This window comes from Rhinatrema bivittatum, chromosome 3 (assembly GCF_901001135.1).
Source record: "Rhinatrema bivittatum chromosome 3, aRhiBiv1.1, whole genome shotgun sequence".
In the NCBI taxonomy this organism is placed as follows: Eukaryota; Metazoa; Chordata; class Amphibia; order Gymnophiona; family Rhinatrematidae; genus Rhinatrema; species Rhinatrema bivittatum.
This window is the reverse complement of record NC_042617.1, coordinates 335,997,395-336,017,600: the sequence shown is the minus strand read 5'-3', so window position 1 is coordinate 336,017,600 and position 20,206 is coordinate 335,997,395. Positions and strand designations below refer to the sequence as shown.

The window sequence follows — 20,206 nt, the reverse complement described above, 5'->3', positions numbered from 1 at the left end:
ATTTTTTGTATCTCGTCACGAACTTTGGAGTGAGCCAGAAACACAATTTTTTAGCATGATCATTATCATCCATGCATAATATATGACCTTCATGCTATCCAGCTTCCATTTTTCTTGCTGATAATCTTATTTTGTGCAGTTGGAAATGCTGATGGTGCTGTTTCAGTTTGTTCTGAGAACACCACTTCTATTTGTCATAGCTGGTTGGCATGCTGGATACAGGAGCAAAATTAGACTCCTGGAGACGCTATGCCATGTAGACTGATTGTCGTGCACGTTTCTCTTTGCTAATACACAACCACCCTTCAATCTTTTGTGTTACAGAAATCGCAGATTTCCACCTATGATAAAATGTGGGCATTTATGAACAGCAGAAGCAATTCAGTGCTGGTGAAGAATAATGAAGAGGGCATCCAGCGTGTGCTCACCTCTAATTATGCCTTTCTCATGGAATCAACAACCATTGAGTATGTCACCCAGCGGAACTGTAACCTGACGCAGATTGGCGGCCTCATAGATTCAAAGGGTTATGGCGTTGGAACTCCCATGGGTATGTCATATGCCAGCAATTTAGCTTTATTCATTAATCTTAGCTGTAACAAGAACTAGCAATAACAAAAAAAAAAAAAATGGATGACACCAGGTGTCGTTAATTGAGTGTTATTTTGAAGAAAATTGAGTTCACTGATTTGTCTTTCAGTTTAACTAATTGAGTTTCTGCTAGCTATATTGTTCCTTGAGAAAAATGGAGTCTTAACTGGTTGCAATACCTTTTCAAAGGAGCAACAAAAAAGAAGCTGTAGTACATGCGCTTTTGAGCGCTCACAGATCCAGTCTTCAGATGGTAACTGCAACATCTGAAGAAGGTGCCTTTGTCAGCAAAGAAAGCTTCTGTACAATAACATCTATTTTGTTAGTCCTTTTAAAGATATTAGAACTGACTGAGATGTCTGTGCAATAAAACTCACAGTGGCTTTTTTTTTTTTTTTTTTAAACTTGGGAGCTGGTAAAATGTAACATGCATGGTAAAAGATTTCCACTGTGTGCCAGGTTTTTGACATGCTAACATACCACGGAAGTATACATGGAAACAGGAAATAGTCCATGCTATGCACCCTAGCTATTGGCTGCAATCCTCCCTGGTAACCTTCCCTTTCACTTCAGCCTGATGGCTCCTTGAGATCTGAAGACTTGCCTTGCATGGTAGAAATGTAACACCTGGGCTGGAGCAGGTGTCAAAATGTTATCCTTTCCCCAGACCATGGAAAATAGTTGTTGTGGAGAGTATAGGCCTGGTAAAACTTAATATGCTTATGATGCTCCATTATTTACATAAGGGTAAACCAGAGTCATATGGCTTGCAAGTTAATGTACTGAGGGGCTGTCTTAACATGCATGGTAAGGCCTGGGTGCTTTGCATGCACAAAAGACCCTTAATTTGTGTGATAATTTTTATTACACAAGTCCCTATGACTCCAATTTAATTTTGTGTAATTTAATATAATAATAATCCTGTTTAAAATGAAACTACTGCATTTTACAATTCCACTCAGTTTCCAGATCTTGCTCTGTTAGAAAAGAGTGGATGGTTCTCTGTTAAAGGAAGATAGATATGTTATCATATCTAATGGTATAATTACTTTATTCTGGGAATCTATCACTACTGCTCTGAAGACAATTTTAATATGACAAATGCAATCTATAGCAATATACAAGGCTATGCTGAAGTTCTTAAATTAAAAGAAGCCATTTGTGATGCCCCCAATAAAAATTCTGATCAAGGGCAAAATCAGGAGCAACATCAGAAAATGTGAAACATGGAAAAGACAGGAGATGCATGGTATGGTGTCCCTTTGGAGAAGGAGGAGATAGAATGCTGTTTGCTTCTGTCATATCTATCTTCATATGTTTATTTCAGTGCTCATTTGGGGGTCTAATGCTTTTTTTTTTCTTTCAGTGATTATTTTACTGTGGGTCCTTATTTCCTGTTATTATTTTTTTTTTTTTAATTTTCATCCTGACTTATTGTCCCTCAGGTTCAGAGGCTTGTAACACGGCAGAGCCTAGGGAGGTGCTGGGAGAGCGGCGAATGGGTCAGAACAGGGCCTTTACTCGGTGGGGGGAGGGGGAGATGTATCTGCGAGGAGGCCCACAGCAAGAGTTCTTTCCTGAGGAAGGATACCAAAATCACATCACTCATGCTCCCTCCTAAAACCTTCTTCCTCCATACTCAAAGCACAGGGCTCTGGCTCCACGGTTTGTTTTTTTTCCATTCAAAGTGGCATGGGGGAGTGGTCCCTGTCCCTTAGAGTGTGGTGCCAGGAATGGACACCCTGCTTGCCACCTGTTCTCACTTCATTTAAACTGATTTAAGACTACTGCTACTGATTATGGAGTTCATCCTTGTTTACTTCAAAATAGCAATTATTGTTTTGGGGATTAGTCTGTCAGGGACTTCCTTGGACAACCAGGGGGATGGTCAGGCTGCCAGGCACTTCTTTGGGCATTGTGTGTGTGTGTGTGTGTGTGTGTGTGTGTGTGTGTGAATGTGAGTAAAGGGGGCTTATAACCCATTTGTGGCCTTTATATGAGCTTGTGATAGCTGAAGGGTTAACACAATCATGTGGCTTAATGTGATTTGCGTTAACCAGTTTGAATATTAATGAGCTGCTTTGCATGCAGGTCATGGGACTGTTCAGCACATTAAGGCAGATTTTGTGGGGCTTGACTGTAATGCAAGCTCGCACACTACCATTAACATGAGTTAATGCCATTGAAGGGGAGCAAACTACATGGGTGATTTTCAGATGTGTACGTTATCCAAATTTTCAAAGAGAAACTACCTGCACTATTTCTCTTTGAAAATTAGCAAGTGGATAGTGTGCACATTAAAAGCATCCGTGTACTTTGCACCTTTTTTTTTTGTATTGAAACTTTTATTGGCAAAGCAGATCCATAACATAGAACATATGAGCATACACATAATTGCCCCTTTTATCAAAATACAGGTGCATGAACAATGTATAAAATGGTACAAAGCTGAATATCAGTACAATATAATATAACCATCCACTTATTGCTTGCCCCTCCCCCCCATCAGGCCTGTATCATAAGTTTCCAATGTAGATGCTATAACACTTAAATAATACCTCTAATAAAAATTTGTCATTCCCGTTAACCTTGAAAGATACTTTATACCAGTGAGATCAGTCCTCTTATATCACATGTCTAACAACTAAGAAGGTCCATAAGCATGTAGAAATAATGAAGAAAAGGAAAAAAAAAAATAAGGAAAAAATGCAGAGTCCAAACCGTACCATAATAAGAATGTGCAATTTGTCCCAATTGATAAAGGGCTCCCAAATTGCATGGTACGCTGCCTCCCGATGGTGACGAGTAGCGGTAGTGTGCTCCAGGAGTTGGATATTCCGCAGTCTCTGAATCAACTTGGAAAACGGGGGTGCTCCGTGGCTTTTACATAAGCACTCCAGCTCAAGTCTTGCTGCAATACAGATGTGTAGGCATAGCTTTTGTTGTGAGCTAGAGAGATCTGGGAGCGGATCGTTGAGAAGCATTGCGTAAGGTGTAAAGGCAATATTAGATCCAAATAGTCGATTAATCCATTCACCTATCTGTTGCCAATATGATGAAATCTGAGGGCAGCACCACCCCACATGTAGATAAGTGCCCACTGATCCACAGCCGCGCCAACAGTGGGCCGGAAGCCGGGGGAACATACGATGTGACCTATCTGGGGTATAATGCCATCTGTATAATTACTTTGCACCTTTTTGTGCAAGCACTGGAGGGGTAAGAGATTTGAAAATTGAATGCATGTACGCTTTTTTCCTTCCTGAGCTAAACCCACCCACAGGAATGCCTCTTTCTAATGTGCCTAAAAGTACAAACAGCGGAGAGAGTGCACACTTTTAGCCATTTTTGAGAAGAGTGATTTTTAGTCAGGCTATTTTGGCCTTTGAAAATTTACTTCTCAGTGCATGTTGAATGCCAGCACAGCATTGAACACACATTAAGGCATTAATACTCTTTAATAAGTAGGCCCATAACTGTTTTGCAATCACTTTAACTATTAACCCATTTACTTTACTATGAATTGTATTTATCGTTTTAAAGAGATACTAAACATATGTAGCACTTTACAAATACACAAGAGAGAGTCCTCACTCCTTGGAGCTTACAGTCTAGTCCAGGCAAACAGCCTGTTGCGTTCGTGCCTGCTCTTCACCCTCGCTCCACCTCCTCTACTTGTGTGGCGACTCCCTCCAAGTCTGAGGGACAGTTTGCGGCTGCGGCGTCTCCCTGCCGCGTCTCTCTGGAATCCCCGGGTTGGCATGACGCTGCGGATCCGCCATGTTCCAGATGACGTAAGGGCGCGCGCACTCCAGAGTTTGTACTGGCAAGGGCGCGAATCTCGGCGGCGTTCCCATCGTAGTGACATCATCCACTTCCACCTTAAAAGGACGTTTGCTTGCAACCACGAATCGAGTTAGCAAGGACTCAAATCTTACTCTTCTTGGTTACGATTTATCCAAGCTACTCGGCCTTCTTGTACATACCAGGGGCACCCGCTCCTCGGGGGCTCCGCTCTCTCTTCTTCATTTCAGATTGCTAAGATGGGATCTGGTACTCGCTCCTCGAGGGCCTACATCCCTGTATACTCAGAAGACTCCTTACTGCCTGGAAGCGTTTGCGACGGGAATACTGTGAGTTCTATTACAGATAAGGAACCGGTACTCGCTCCACGAGGGCCTCTGTTCCTAATCTCTGAAGGCTCTCTTCTGTCTAAGATGTTATCACAGGTACGGAGATTGAGAATTCTTCTTTCCAGACTACATATAGGAACCAGTACTCGCCTACGGCTCCTGTTCCTGAATATACTGAAGACTCTCTGTTGCATAGAGGCCATTACAGATCTCTACAAGTCTCAGCAACCCAGAGATCGCAATTCCAGTATCAGAGGGACTTCCGCCCTGCCGGGCACATCAGCTCACTACTGCCACCGTTGGTGGTTCTACTTCCTGTCTAATAAAGAACTATCTGTGTTTGTCTCCATACTCCAGCCTAGCCAGTGGTCCCTCTCAGGATATCGTCCTGGGGGTGCTGTCATCTGCCATCGGCCCAGGGATTCACCAATTTACCTTAAGTGTTCATTCCTTACACTACTAGAGTGGTATTATATGACTGCCACTCTGTGGGTAGCCAACCCATCACAGATCATTAACTCCGCCTTCGGAGTATTACAAATTGCTAGCTCCTCCCTTTGGGGGAGCAGCATTGTACACATCCACAACAATGAAGAGCCAGAGGGAAGTGTATTTATTGTAGAAAATTATTGGGAGTTAAAAGCTGCCTCATTGAAGTAGACTTTTAAACTGGATTTGAATTCGGCCAGAAAAGGACCGTAACGCATCAATTCGAGAGGTCTGTTCTATTGACTTTTCCATGGGGTTGTAAAATTTATCTTGATTACTGCTAGGTTTTATTATTCCCTGGGAGACTTCCCTGCACTTCTCTATTCCTTCTTTTATTCCCTGGGAGACTTCCAGGAACCTGGACCCAGATGACCTCAACAACTACCGCCCCATATCAAAACTCCCGTTTGTAGCTAAGATCATGGAGAAAATTGTAAATAAGCAACTTTCAAATTACCTGGAAGACCACAACATTCTACACCCGTCACAATATGGTTTCCGAAAAGAACACAACACCGAAACCCTCCTCACCTCACTCCTTGATCAAGTATACATTGGCTTTGATAAAGGACAGTCGTTCCTCCTAGCCCTTCTCGACATCTCTGCAGCTTTCGATACTGTAAATCATAATATCCTTCTAAACCGGCTTTCATACATAGGAATTGCGGGTTCAGCTCTTAGATGGTTCGACTCCTTCCTCAGCAATAGAGGCTATAAGGTAAAAATCAATAACAAGGAATCCTCTCGCACTAATGCACCATTCGGTGTTCCCAAGGGCTCCTCCCTATCGCCCACCCTGTTTAACATTTACATACTCCCTCTCTGCCACCTTCTCTCAAACCTCAAACTCAAATTCTATATATACGCAGACGATGTTCAAATTTTAATCCCCTTATCCAACTCACTGGACTCAACACTCAGGTTATGGAACTCCCACCTGCAGACGATCAACCATCACCTTTCAAGCCTCAATCTGGTGCTCAACACTTCCAAGACAGAACTTTTGCTAATCACTCCAGAAGGCAGCCCCTTCCATCACCAATCGCAAGCTAATATACAAATATCCCATGCTAGAGATCTTGGAGTCTTACTTGACAGTCACTTGAACCTAAAGCATTTTATAAAACACACTACAAAGGAGTGCTTCTACAAGCTACAAGTACTCAAAAAAACTCAAACCGCTCCTATTCCATTACAATTTCATAAGCGTCCTCCAAGCCATTCTGTTCTCCAAGATCGACTACTGCAATTCCATTTTGCTAGGTCTCCCGGCCTCTACTATAAAACCTCTCCAGTTGCTCGAAAATGCAGCGGCGAGAATTTTGACGAATACCAATCGGAGAGAGCATATCTCTCCCATTCTAAAAGATCTTCACTGGCTCCCAGTAAACTTCAGGATTCTCCATAAATCACTCACAATTATCCCTAAAAATATTCACCATCAGACCCCTCTTGATCTGCTTCACCCTCTCAAATTGCACTCGACAGCCAGACCCTTAAGGGATGCCTACAAGCGATCCTTATATGTTCCTCCAATCAAAGTTTTGCACCACTCAAACATCAGAGACCGGTCATTCTCTACCGCAGGCCCCTCCATCTGGAACGCCATGCCTCCGGACCTCAGGCAGGAAACCTGTCTACTAACTTTTAAAAAGAAACTAAAGACATGGCTGTTCTGCCGAGCCTTCCCCACTACAAGCCCCACAGCCTGACTTAGAATTGATCCATCACTCACTTTTGTAAATAAACAAACACCAAACCATGCTTACAAACAATCAAGACGTCGGCTCCTTGCCTCCCTCCCTTGTATATAGTACTTATCTTCGTTCTTCCCTTCTTTATTTCCTACTCCCAGTTAAGGCATCCTTGTTATAATGTAACTTTATGCTCCTTTAAATTGTCTCTTGTTGATTGGTTAGTTATTGTTACTGCTTAGTTCGATGTAAACCAAGTTGATTTGATTTGCATCAAGAAAGTTGGTATATAAAAGCCTTTAATAAATAAATTTCATGGAATAGGGCCTCCTGCAGCCTTTGGCTGATGTACCTGTTATCTGGGCCCCTTCATAATGTAGATACGGATGTCTGCATGCACCTGAAAAATCTCTTTAGCTTACAGTGTGAAATATTTGGATTGAAATGACAGTAACTTGCTACTCGCTTTTGCAGATCCTCTGAATGCCCTTCACAAACAGTCTAGTGGGCATTCCGGTGGAGTGCATCAAAATATAAAAAGCATTAGGTTATAAGGTACAGTCTGATTGGTTAGCTTCAAATGCTGCATCTCGATCCTGTTTGTTTCCCTGTCAGGGTTGTTAAACCAAAGGGAGGCATGAGCCACTTGGCCTTTCTAAATGATACACATTAAGATTTCCAGTGAGGGGCTGAGGAGAGGGAAAGCAAGTCAGAAACACATTTTACTAATTTTAGAGACAAGGAAGGATATGAGCAGAGGATGTGCAAGAAATAAAAAAAAAAAAAACCCCAAAAAACAAGAAGGCAGGGAAATGAGAACAAGAGGCAGCATCTCCTGCACTGGAAAGTTTGATTTAAAGAGATGGAGGGATTGAGAAGCTTAATGCACTGTCCACTCTGGAAAAATTTAATGTCCTTTGACAGCCTTCTAGTCAATTGGCTTAGAAGTTGATGTTTGTATGTATGCCTCTTCATATGTATAAATACATTTCTTGCACATGTCCTGTATTAGATAAAGCTGCATTATTCAGGGAAAGTCATATCTCTGGTACTAGCTTACGGGTAGATTTTTAAACCCCTGTGCATCTAAATCCCAGGCCTTATGCGTGCCGGGGCCTGAAAAGGGGGCAGTCCAGGGGGTGGGGAGGAGAGGTCCGGGGGCTGGAGGCAGTAAGCAACGAAACAAAAAAAAAAGGGATGGTAGGAGAACGGGTTTAGGGGATGGAGAGGGGAAGAGGGAGGGAGTATAGGTAGGGGGCTGGGGGGTAGGGAAGTTCCCTCCCAATCGGTTTCTTAATTGGAGCGGACTGGGAGGGTACTCAGGGAGGCCCGATTGCATCACCGCTCGTAATCATATAAAATTGCCCCCCCCCCCCCCCTGGTGCATGCTGCCCGCATATGCGCACGCACCTTTTAAAATCTACCCCTTAATGTCCATATTTAAGATATCTTTCATTGGCACATTATATACTAAAGGCGATGTGGAATAACATTTGCCATCCTGTTGAGCCCCATCCTTCGAGTTACAAGTTATATATATGAATATGCAATACAGCTATGCACATTACATATTTTATATGTACTGCCCATATATTTCATACTTTATAAAGGTGAATGGGATCTTGCACAAAAAATCCTATCGCTGACACCAGTGGATCTCATTTTTAGGCTTCATTAGTTAAGCATTCTGGACACCAAAAGCAGATTTGTCAAGCCTTTTGTCCTGCATTGTCAAAATAGAAAATGACACTGATCTGGTTGTCCTATTGCTGGAATAAATAAAAGGAAGTACAGATCTCTTGGACAGACAAACTGCTTGCTTGTCAACCTTTTTTTTTTTAATATTCTATAGGCGAGACAAAAGTAAAGGAAGTGATCAAAATAGAGCTGAGAGAAATTTTACAATAGAGAATTTCTCGATGCAGCTTCCTGGAAATTCTTTTTCTCATCCTTCTACTGTGCCTGATCAGCTGTCATTTTGTTTTTCTGCAGTTTCTTCCAGGATATATTCATACTTCATAACACCAGATATGACAAAAAAAACCCCTTGCTGGTCCTAGCTTTCACCCGCTTGCCGAGGCCTATTCCAATAGGGAAAGACCTGCCTTGATTGCATCCTGAAACGCACTCAACAAGATGGCCTAGCATAAGTCAAACAAATGTAGCCTCACCTTGCCTGCAGAGCCCCTAGCAAACTTTCATGTTAAATCATGAAGGACTTTATTGCAAGGCCTCCTAAAAAGAAAACACATTTAGATTTCTCCATCCTTCTCCTCTTCATTTCCATATCGTTTACCTCCATGTCACTTTTTCACACTCTTCTTAGGATGATTTCAAACCACAGAATGCATGCCATGGGAAATAAAGCAGCTATCTGGACCATTTCCTTCTTAAAATAAGTTCCATGCCTTTGCACTCCGTCAAGTTGTTAACTCCTAGATGAATCAGAATGAGATGGGGTGAGAATGCTAATTGCCTTGCTTGTATCAAAGTTGGCAGCAGTTGGTCCTAGAACTTGGATCAGGATCTTCTCTCCGCCACAGAGAGACAAGCCCATAGTGAAAAGCTTACTCACTAAGAGCAGGAATACTCTCCACTCTGTTGCTGAATGCATCAGAAACAGCTACTTATGGTGCAGTATCAGAAGCACCACCACTGGGACTTTCCTGGGTAGTCCTCTATACCCACTATAGGGGTCTAAAGACACTGGCAACAGAAGGCAGGTCTTCCCCCCCCAAACTCCAGCATAAGGATGAGAGCCTGAACTGCTTTCTCTCACCTCTAAACCCCAATACCACTGCAGCCATAGCAAATGGTTCAGTCCACTCCCTACTCTGGCAACCTCACTATGTCCTCCTGTGGGAGGAGCATAGACTTTAGGCCTCTTAACATGTGAGAATTAAATCCTTTTTCAGGAGTTTGCATTCCCAGGACCACTAACTTACTCACATAGAGTGCAGCAAACAAAGCCAATGGCAAGCCTGCCCTAAAACAGTGATGCCTCAAAGGAAGACCTGCTTGCCACAGATTCAATATAGTATCATGCCATGCTTAACTGGCATCTGCCCATCCTCTGGTCCCTCTACCCTGCTTTCTTGCTTCAAGCTTTCAGTGAAGACTTTGGACATGCAGCTTCATGCACAGATTGGGTAAAAAGCTTTAGCAAATAAGGCCCTGTGAAAGGCCTCCATCCCCTTTTTCTTATACTCACCCTTCCCCTCCCTGCCTCATATTTTTCCTTTCCAAACGTTTTTCTGTATCTTGCTGGGTGCATACTCTCCAAGTGGGGGCTAATGCACATCTCCCTGCTTCACCACTGCATTTGCCCCCATGGCCTCTCCTGTGCTCTCAGTGTCACTGTCTGAGGGCAAGTTTGTTGAGCTGCTGGACTCAGTATTGAAAGATTCCAAAATGATGGATGGACCTCCCCTTTTCCCACATCAGTTTCCTCAGTACTCTCAAACATTTTCCTATTCTTCTTATCCGGATAAATTTGTAGGTATTTTCAGTATGCAGCCACACTATTGAAGTTAGTTGACTTATCCCGGATGAGCTGGAGCCATCTCGTTATCCCATGTATCATAGGTAGCCCAGCAAAAGTCCTCTTGATATTCTACTTTATCCCTCTAGTCCAGTGCTACTCAGCCCAGTCCTCTAGCGCCCCTAGTCAGTCGGGTTTTCAGGATACCCCTAATGCATTGCTTAAGATAAATTTACACACATTGGAGGCAATGCATGCAAGTCTATGGAATGCATATTTAGTAGGGATATCCTGAAAATTGGATTGGTTAGGACATTCCCAAGCACCACTCCTCTAATCAGAGTTTCAGCTCACATGTGCGGGTGCCTGTTTTATGGTTCCTTGCTTTATTATGGCACAGTTCTGTACATTTGTTACCTGCGAGTCTGCAACGTCATTAATTCTGATGGCTCCAACCCCCATTTTTTAAATAAAAAATGTAGTCAAAATTAGCACACAAAATGCAGCTAGTATGCAAGCACACTCTTCATCTCATAATGTCATCAAACAAAAAAGATCAAGAAAAGAGGCATTTGATACTCATCTCCCTTAAAGAGAGTTCACTATAGAAATATTTTAAACAAGCTTTTGAGCAATAATTTATGCTCCTTTGCTATGAATATGAATATGGCCTCATGAATTATTTATTTTTATCTAAGTCATTAATAAGCACAATATAATGCCGTTCTACCTCAATGAGAGGTTCATGGACATCAATGAGTTTTAAGCACATAATATAATCCTTAGATGTACCACATTAAGTGGCCATGATAAATCCAACTGTTATATAGGCCACCTAAATTGAACTGCACATTCTTTAAAACTGAGATGACCTAAAAAAAAGTGTTAACCTTTCAGAAATGTATAATATTTGGGGCCTAATTTATCAATAGATGCTAAGGCCTACAAACTTGAGTTTTACAAATGCACAAACAGTCCGGTAGATTTATTAGAGCCTTTTGTAAACCCAATTCAGTGCTTTCACAGCAGGGCAAGCCGTTTGCAGCTTGCACGCTTCAGTGAAGCTCTCGCAGATGGACGGCGGTGTCACCCTCCTTCGTCCATGCTGCCACGAGATTGCAGTCCTCTTCTAGTTTACCAGTTTGCCTCTTAGAATTCATTGTCCGGCAGAATCCATTGGATGGGAGTCAGAAAAGCAAGAGTGAATTATAGTCGCATGAGGTCAAGGAGTTAAGATTCAAACACAAGTCCTTGGCATATGTGTAATCTGTGTTTCTCTTTCCAGAAAAGTGCTAATTAAATTCACCCCAGATCACTGTTACCATTATGGTAACAGACAGAATTATCACCTTACTAGATTTTCATGCCATATTTTTATTTGACATTTTTTCAGTTTAAAAATTAAATATGAACACTTACTGCATTAAATTATCAATGATGGGAATTTTTTCTATTAACTTTAAGGTGAATGCCTGGACTTATATTTGTGTTCACAATGACACTATGAATCATGAATAAACTTCAAAGAGGGAATGCAGTATTTATTGGGAGATATAATTGCAGCCCTTTCTCAGGTTTTTGTTATTGAGCCTATTTTTCCCATTTTCCTTTTTCCTCAGTGGGGGTAGATAGATAGTTGTTGCCGTCTCTCAGCCTACAACGGAGTTATAAGGTAGCTGGGAGTAGCCATGAGTTGGGAAATATCCAGGAGAACAAAAGGAGGCCAAACTCTGGCTGGTTCCTCACAGTTTATTTACAGGCAAATAAAGTGCAGCATAAAGGCTACTTACCTCAGCAGACTCTTGTTTCAGTCCCAAACTCTCAAATATAGGTAGTTCTTGCACAGGCTGGCTTCTTGCCTTCTCCCTGGGGCCTCCTCAACCATTTTGGGCCCTGACTTCTTATTCTGTGCTGAAGGGACCTTCCCTGTGTCCAGAATCCCTGGCTACGTTGGAAGGAGGACTAGGTCAGCTAGCTGTGGTTAGTCCTTTAAGGTGATCTGAGGGAGTTTCCTATACACTCCCTCACTTACCTTCCCCCTCAAATCAGCCATACTATAGTGAGCACCTGCCTGCACTAGCGACACCTCTGTAGACAGGGAGTCCGCATTAGTGTTTTCCTTTCCTGCCCTATGTCAGCTATTATAGATGAAAGGCTTAAGGCCAAGAACCCCTTCATCAACCTTTCATTGGGACTCCATGTTTCTTTTATCGATAGGAGCAATTGGTGATCCAACAGGAGCGTGAAGTGCCACCCTAGCATGTAATACAGAAAAGCCTCTATGGCCCACTTGATTGCCAAGGCCTCCTCAACTGTTGAGTATTAGCTCTCCCATGGCATCCACTTCCAGCTAATGTATGCCATGGGAGAGCTAATACTCAATAGGGGTGGGAGGGTGTTCTTGACCATTCTTCTAAATGGTTAAGACTGCTCCCAAGCCTATATCTGAGGCATCGGTTTATACAATAAAGGATATGGTGATATCTGAACTTATTAGGACAGGTTTGGAGCATAATGTCTCTTTCAGAGCTTGAAGGGCCTTCTCTTATTCTGTGGACCACTGGACCTTTTCTGAGGTCTTCAACAACAGCCATGTGAGTTGTTCAACTTTCTCTGAGTAATTGGGTATACATATTTTGTGATACCCTGTAAAGCCTAGGAAAGCTCTAACTTTAGCTGTTGTTTGTAGGACTGGCACCCAGGTGATCGCTTCGATCATCTGGGTCTGTGAATTGACCTTCCCCTTCCCAAAGTTGTAGCTGAGATACTAGATTTTTTGCCCTCCTAGCAAGCACTTCTTGGGATTGGCTGTCAGTCATGCTTTCCTCAGATTTGTTAGTACAGTCTGGGCTTAAATGTATCTTCCAATCTGAGCTGTACATCACAATGTCATCCAAGTAGGTGGTTGCATAACCTTGACACGGGTACAGCAGACAGTCAACCAAGTGTATGCCATGGGTGAGCTAAAATGTTGAGGGAGCTCCATGAAGTCCAAAAGGAAGGATAGTGAACTGGAAGGGTCCACCTGATGAATTCAAACAGACCTGGGATAAACACCGTGGATCCCAAAAGGTTAGAGATAGATGTTTAAAAAAAAAAAAAAGAGTGCATGGGGTAACTAGCATGGAACAGCAGCTACTACCCCTAACAGAAGGCATGGAGATTACTACCCTTAACCAATTAATTTACAATGTTTTGATGCAACTGTAGCATCACTCTCTGCTTTGACAGTGGGGAAGAAAAAAGGGGAATTGGATTCAGATAATAGCCAATGCTGGGACCTGACTTTTATGTTTCAGGGTACTGATGCGCAGACATAGGGAAAATGTGCAGTACTGCTTCGACAGCCAAGTCCAAAAGCAAAGCACATTCAAGAAGCAGCATTGCATTATCAGGAAGGCTGCTCACCATGTAAAAATATTGCTAGCAGTAATTTTGTTATGTGTTTGACAGTTGCTTGGTTTTGATTAACATTACTGCACTTAATATAAGGTTTGGTGACCTGCAGGGAGCAGCAATTACTATCAACAGAAACATGGGGGTATCCTGCACAGAGCGGCAGTTATTACTATAAGAAGTTTGCTGGACAGACTAGATGGACCATTTGGCCTTTTTCTGTCATCGTTACTATGTTACTATGTATACAAAACACAGTTTTCTCCTTTGCTGCTGGTGTGAGGGGGTACCTGCCATTACCCTTTTGCCACATGTAGGGTAGAAACAAATTGACTGACCCCAGATGCTCAATCAGCTCATTTACTCGTAGCAACAGGTAAACATCGAGCTTTGAGATCTCGACTTTTCTAAAGTCAATGCAAAACCAGATTCTACCATCTGGCTTTGCCACCAGTGTGATGGATGAAGACAGTCACTATTAAACACCTCTAACTCCCAGTCAGTGACATAGTGCCTGACCTTAGGAATCCGATTTGGCTGCTGCTGAACTACGATTCCAGGAGGCAGAATGATGTTATGCTGCATGAGGTGGGTTCAACCCAATTGGTTCAAGAAGATATCCCCATTTTGCTTCACTATCTGATTTAAGATTTATAGAGGTCTAAAGAATAATGAGTGGGATGGAACAAGTAAACGTCATTAATCAGTTGTTTACTCTTTTGAAAAGTACAAAGACCAGGGGAACACACAATGAAGTTACTAGGTAATACATTTAAAACTAATAAGAGAAAATATTGTTTTACTTTGAAATTTGTTGCCAGAGTATGTGGTGAAAGCTATTAATGAGCCACATTTAAAAAAGGTTTGGACAAGTTCCTGGAGGAAAAGTAGAGTAGAGTTGCTTATTCTTGGGATAAGCAGCTTGAAATCTATCTTCCCCTTGGGATCCTGCCAGGTACTTATGACCTGGCTTGGCCACTGTTGGAAACAGGATACTGGGCTTGATGGACCTTTGGTCTGACCCATTATGGTAAGTCTTATGTTCTTGGGTTCTGTGCGGTGGAGAGCTGCTCTCCAAAAGGAATCTGGGTTCACACCACCTCAGGAGAGATCTCTGGGCCAAACTTCTCTTCTTATATATATAGTAACAAGGTAACATACTATTGACGGCAGAAAAAGACCAAATGGTCCATCTAATCTGCCTAGCAAGTTTCCTATGGTAGCAACTGCTGTTCCATGTAGGTTACCCCCCCTGTTTCTGTTAAGCATAGTAACTGCTGCTCTGTGCAGGTTACCCCTAAGCCCTTATATATTAACAAATCAACATGTTGAGTGATGAGCCTTCTTGAAAATTTAGACAATGCTGCTTGATGTGCTTTGCTTTTGAACTTGGCCATAGAAACAGTCCTGTGCTTTTTCTTTTAATGTCTGCATATCATTACCCCAGACCGTAAAAGTTGGGGCCTGTGTTGGTTGTCCTTTGAATCCAGTTCCTCTTTTTTACCCACATCGTCAAAGCAGAGAGCAATGTCAAAGTGGAGAGCATTTGCATCAAAAGCATCAAGGCTTATTGGTTAGTGGTGGGGTAGTAACTGCCACTGAGTAGGTTTCCTCCATGCACCCTTTTCTTCATTTCGTCCTTTAGCCTTTTAGGGATCCACAGTGTTTATCCCATTCCCCTTTGCATTCTTTGACTGTTTTTGTGTTCAAAAACGTTTCCGGAAGGGCATTCCAGGCCTCCACCACCCTTTCGATGAAATATTTCTTGACTTTGGTTTTAAGTTATCCCCCTGGAGTTTCACTTTGTGACCCCTAGTTCTACTGTTTCCTTTCCAGCAGAAAAGATTCAAAGTATGTGCATCATTAAAACCTTTCAGATATCTGAATTCCGTATCATATCTCCCCTGCTCCTCTTCTCTTCTAGGTGTACATATGCAGATCCTTCAGCTTCTCCTCATAAGTCTTCCAATACAGATCCCATATCATTTTGGTTGCCCTTCTCTGGACCACCTCCATCCTGTATCTATCCTTTTTGAGATACGGGCTCCAGTACTGAATGCAGTACTCCAAGTGAGGCCTCACCACCACCTCCTTTTTCTTATTGGTTATTCCTTTCTCTATGCAGCTCAGCATTCTTCTAGCTTTAGCTATCGCCATGTCACATTATTTTGCCACCTTCGTATCACTAGATATTATCACCCCATGGTCTCTCTCCCAGTCCATGCACATTAGTCTTTCACCGTCCATCACATACAGTTCTTTTCAATTACTACACCTCAGATGCATGATTTTGCACTTCTTGGCATTGAATTCCAGCTGCTAAATCCTTGACCAGTGTTCAAGCTTTCTTAAATTACATTTAATTTATCTACTCCTTCAGCTGTGTCCACTCTATTGCAGATCTTAGTATCATCCACAAATAGACAAGCTTTACCTCCTATCCCTTCCGCAATGTCGCTTTCAAAGATATTGAACAGAAACAGTCCCAAAACTGATCCCTGTGGCTCTCCACTTAACACAGTTCACTCATCAGAGTAGGTTCCCTTTACCATTACATGCTGACTCCTGTCAGTCAAACAGTTTGCAATCCATGCCATTCATGCCCAAGTATCTCATTTTGTTCATGAGTCTCCTATTTGGGACTGTATCAAAAGCTTTACTAAAAATCCAAATAAATCACATCGAGTGCTTTTTCCTGATCCAGTTCTCTAGTCACCCAATAAAAAAAGCAATCAGATTTGTCTTATAGTTCCTTCCCTTAGGGGCGGATTTTAAGAGCCCTGCTCGCCTAAATCCAGGCGGATTTGGGCAGCAGGGCCCTGCGCGCCGGTGCGCCTATTTTACATAGGCCTACCGGCACGCGCAGAGCCCCGGGACTCGCGTAAGTCCCGGGGTTTTCAGAGGGGGGCGGGCCCGATCCGCGCGACGTTTTCGGGGCGTGTCGGGAGCGTTTCGGGGGCGGGCCCGGAGGCGTGGTTACGGCCTGGGGCGGTCCGGGGGCATGGCCGCGCCCTCCGGACACGCCCCCAGGTCACGTCCCGGCGCGCTAGCGGCCCGCTGGCGCGCGGGGATTTACATCTCCCTCCGGGAGGCGTAAAAACCCCGACAAAGGTAAGGGGGGGTTTAGACAGGGCCGGGCAGGTGGGTTAGGTAGAGGAAGGGAGGGGAAGGTGAGGGGAGGGAACGGAGGTAGGCTGCGTGGCTCGGCGCGCGCCGGCTATACAGAATCGGTAGCCTTGCGCGCGCCGATCCAGGATTTTAGCGGATACGCGTGTTACGCTTGGGCTCCGGTCAGGAGTCGTGAACACCACCCAGCAGGGTGGCTCCAGGTGGAGAGAGACAGGAATGGCTAGAAACAGTGTCTGGTTCCAGGCTGGGTCAGGGCAGGCAGCAAGTAGCAGTGTCTCGGTTCAGGCTGGGTCAGGGCAGGCGGCAAGTAGCAGTGTCTGGGTTCAGGCTGGGTCAGGGCAGGCGGCAAGTAGCAGTGTCTGGGTTCAGGCTGGGTCAGAGCAAGGCAGGTCAGAAGGCCCGTAGGCCACACACACACAGAAGGCCCGTAGGCCACACACAGTAAGCAAGGCAAGGCAGAGAAGGCCCGTAGGCCACACACACACAGAAGGCCCGTAGGCCACACACCGTAAGCGGGACAAGGCAGGTCAGAAGGCCCGTAGGCCACACACACACACAGAAGGCCTGTAGGCCACACACCGTAAGCGGGGCAAGGCAGGTCAGAAGGCCCGTAGGCCACACACACACACAGAAGGCCCGTAGGCCACACACCGTAAGCGGGGCAAGGCAGGTCAGAAGGCCCGTAGGCCACACACACACAGAAGGCCCGTAGGCCACACACCGTAAGCGGGGCGAGGCAGGTCAGAAGGCCCGTAGGCCACACACACACAGAAGGCCCGTAGGCCACACACTGTAAGCAGAGCAGGCAGGTCAGAAGGCCCGTAGGCCACACATACACAGAAGGCCCGTAGGCCACACACCGTAAGCAGAGCAGGCAGGTCAGAAGGCCTGTAGGCCAGGTAAGAAAAGCGAGGAAGAAGGCCCGAAGGCTGCGCAAGGCAAGGCAAGGAAAGGCCCGAAGGCCGCGCAGGGCAAGGCAAGGAAAGGCCCGAAGGCCGCGCAGGGCAAGGCAAGGAAAGGCCCGAAGGCTGCGCAGGGCAAGGCAAGGAAAGGCCCGAAGGCCGCGCAAGGCTAGAGCAGGGAGCCCTGGTGAGCTCGATGCCGAAGCACCGAGGGAACTGTCAGGCAGGGTTATAAGGGCCAACCCAGAACATAGAGTGGACAGGGGAGATGGCCTGGGTCTGTCAGGAGAGCCAGCACTAGAGGGACCCCTGGTGGTGAGGCGGTTGCACTGCAGCCAAAACTGTAACAGTACCCCCTCCGCAAGGCCTCCCCCTCCTCCTGGGTCCCATCTTAGCAGGGGGTACTCAAAAATGAAATCAGACCCCTCCGAGGGCAGCAACAGCTGGAGCAATTCAACAGGCTCAGATGGCTGAGTCAGAAAGTCTGTTAGTGGTACCGGTTTGAGCCCCTCCGGGGGTGGCAGCAGGACCGATTTAGCAGGCTCATTTTGGGGTAGTGCAGCAGGCTCGGGCCCCTCTCAGGATGAAACAGCAGGCTGGAACACCTCTCCGGGCGTTGTAGCAGGTTCGGACCCCTCTCGGGGCGATGAAGCAGGCTCGGACCCTTCTCGGGGCGATGAAGCAGGCTCGGACCCCTCTCGGGGCGATGAAGCAGGCTCGAACACCTCTCCGGGCGTTGTAGCAGGCTCGGACCCCTCTCGGGGCAATGAAGCAGGCTCAAACACCTCTCCGGACATTGTTGCAGGTTCGGACCCCTCTCGGGGAGATGAAGCAGGCTCGAACACCTCTCCGGGCGTTGTAGCAGGTTTGGACCCCTCTCGAGGCGATGAAGCAGGCTCGGACCCCTCTCGGGGCGATGAAGCAGGCTCGAACACCTCTCCGGGCGTTGTAGCAGGTTCGGACCCCTCTCGGGGCGATGAAGCAGGCTCGAACACCTCTCCGGGGGTTGTAGCAGGTTCGGACCCCTCTCGGGGCGATGAAGCAGGCTCGGACCCTTCTCGGGGCGATGAAGCAGGCTTGGACCCCTCTCGGGGCAATGAAGCAGGCTCGGACCCCTCTCGGGGCGATGAAGCAGGCTCGAACACCTCTCCGGGCGTTGTAGCAGGTTCGGACCCCTCTCGGGGCGATGAAGCAGGCTCGAACACCTCTCCGGGTGTTGTAGCAGGATTGGACCCCTCTCGGGGCGATGAAGCAGGCTTGGCCCCCTCTTGGGGTGATGCAGCAGGCTTGGATCCCTCTTGGGGCGATGTAGCAGGCTCGGACCCCTCTTGGGGGCGATGCAGCAGGCTCGGCCCCCTCTTGGGGCGATGCAGCAGGCTTGGCCCCCTCTTGGGGCGATGCAGCAGGCTTGGATCCTCCTCGGGGCGATGCAGCAGGCTTGGCCCCCTCTTGGGGCGATGCAGCAGGCTCGGCCCCCTCTTGGGGTGATGTAGCAGGCTCGGCCCCCTCTTGGGGTGATGCAGCAGGCTTGGATCCCTCTTGGGGCGATGCAGCAGGCTTGGCCCCCTCTTGGGGCGATGCAGCAGGCTCGGACCCCTCTTGGGGCGATGCAGCAGGCTTGGCCCCCTCTTGGGGTGATGCAGCAGGCTCGGACCCCTCTTGGGGCGATGCAGCAGGCTTGGCCCCCTCTTGGGGCGATGCAGCAGGCTCGGCCCCCTCTTGGGGCGACGCAGCAGGCTTGGCCCCCTCTTGGGGTGATGAAACAGGCTCAGATGGCAGAGCAGCAAGGTTAGAAGCAGTGCACATAGAAGACACAGGGTGCACTGCTGTGGGCTTCATACCTCGAGCCAAACTCTGAGGCTCCTTATTTTGTTTCTGGAGGAGCAGTTTAGAGAAGGCACAGGCAGTTCTAGGACGTCTAGGGAATTTGCTCGTTAGTGTCTCAACAGCAGCTGTGGGAAGCAGAGCCCTGCTAGAGTTAATCAACTCTCTCCGTTTGAGAGAAACCTGTTCCCGAGGCTCTAGCACTGGTGTCACAGAAGCCTTCTTGGCCAGGTAAGTCCTGGGTTTTTCTATCCACAAACTGCCAGCTAAAATGTCTGTTTTAGTGGAGCCAGAAGCAGAATACCGGTTAGGAGAGCTGATTGTTTTTTCTAATGGAACAGCTGATCCTAAAGCAGAACAACGGGGGCAGGGTTTGCCTGGTGGTAACAGACACGGAAGACAGGAGCATTTCCACCACCCTGGTTTAGGATTTAAACAATTTAAACATTCCTGATAGACTGAGACGTTCCTCTTATGACAACCACTGCATACCCAGTGTTCTTGGTCTGAGAGTTGACAGGCAAGACAGTTCTTGTAACTGGGATAATTCAAAGTCTGGCAACAAGC

At 45.9% G+C, this 20,206-nt stretch overlaps 1 protein-coding gene across 1 annotated transcript in view; it reads left to right on the top strand.

Moving 5' to 3' along the window:
- GRIK2 (glutamate ionotropic receptor kainate type subunit 2) overlaps positions 1-20,206 on the top strand; it is a 1,473,996-nt gene that overhangs the window by 1,311,971 nt on the left and 141,819 nt on the right. The window contains exon 14 of the mRNA XM_029595353.1: positions 325-550. Coding sequence (XP_029451213.1) covers positions 325-550 — 226 coding nt within the window. The remainder of the gene's footprint in view (positions 1-324; positions 551-20,206) is intronic.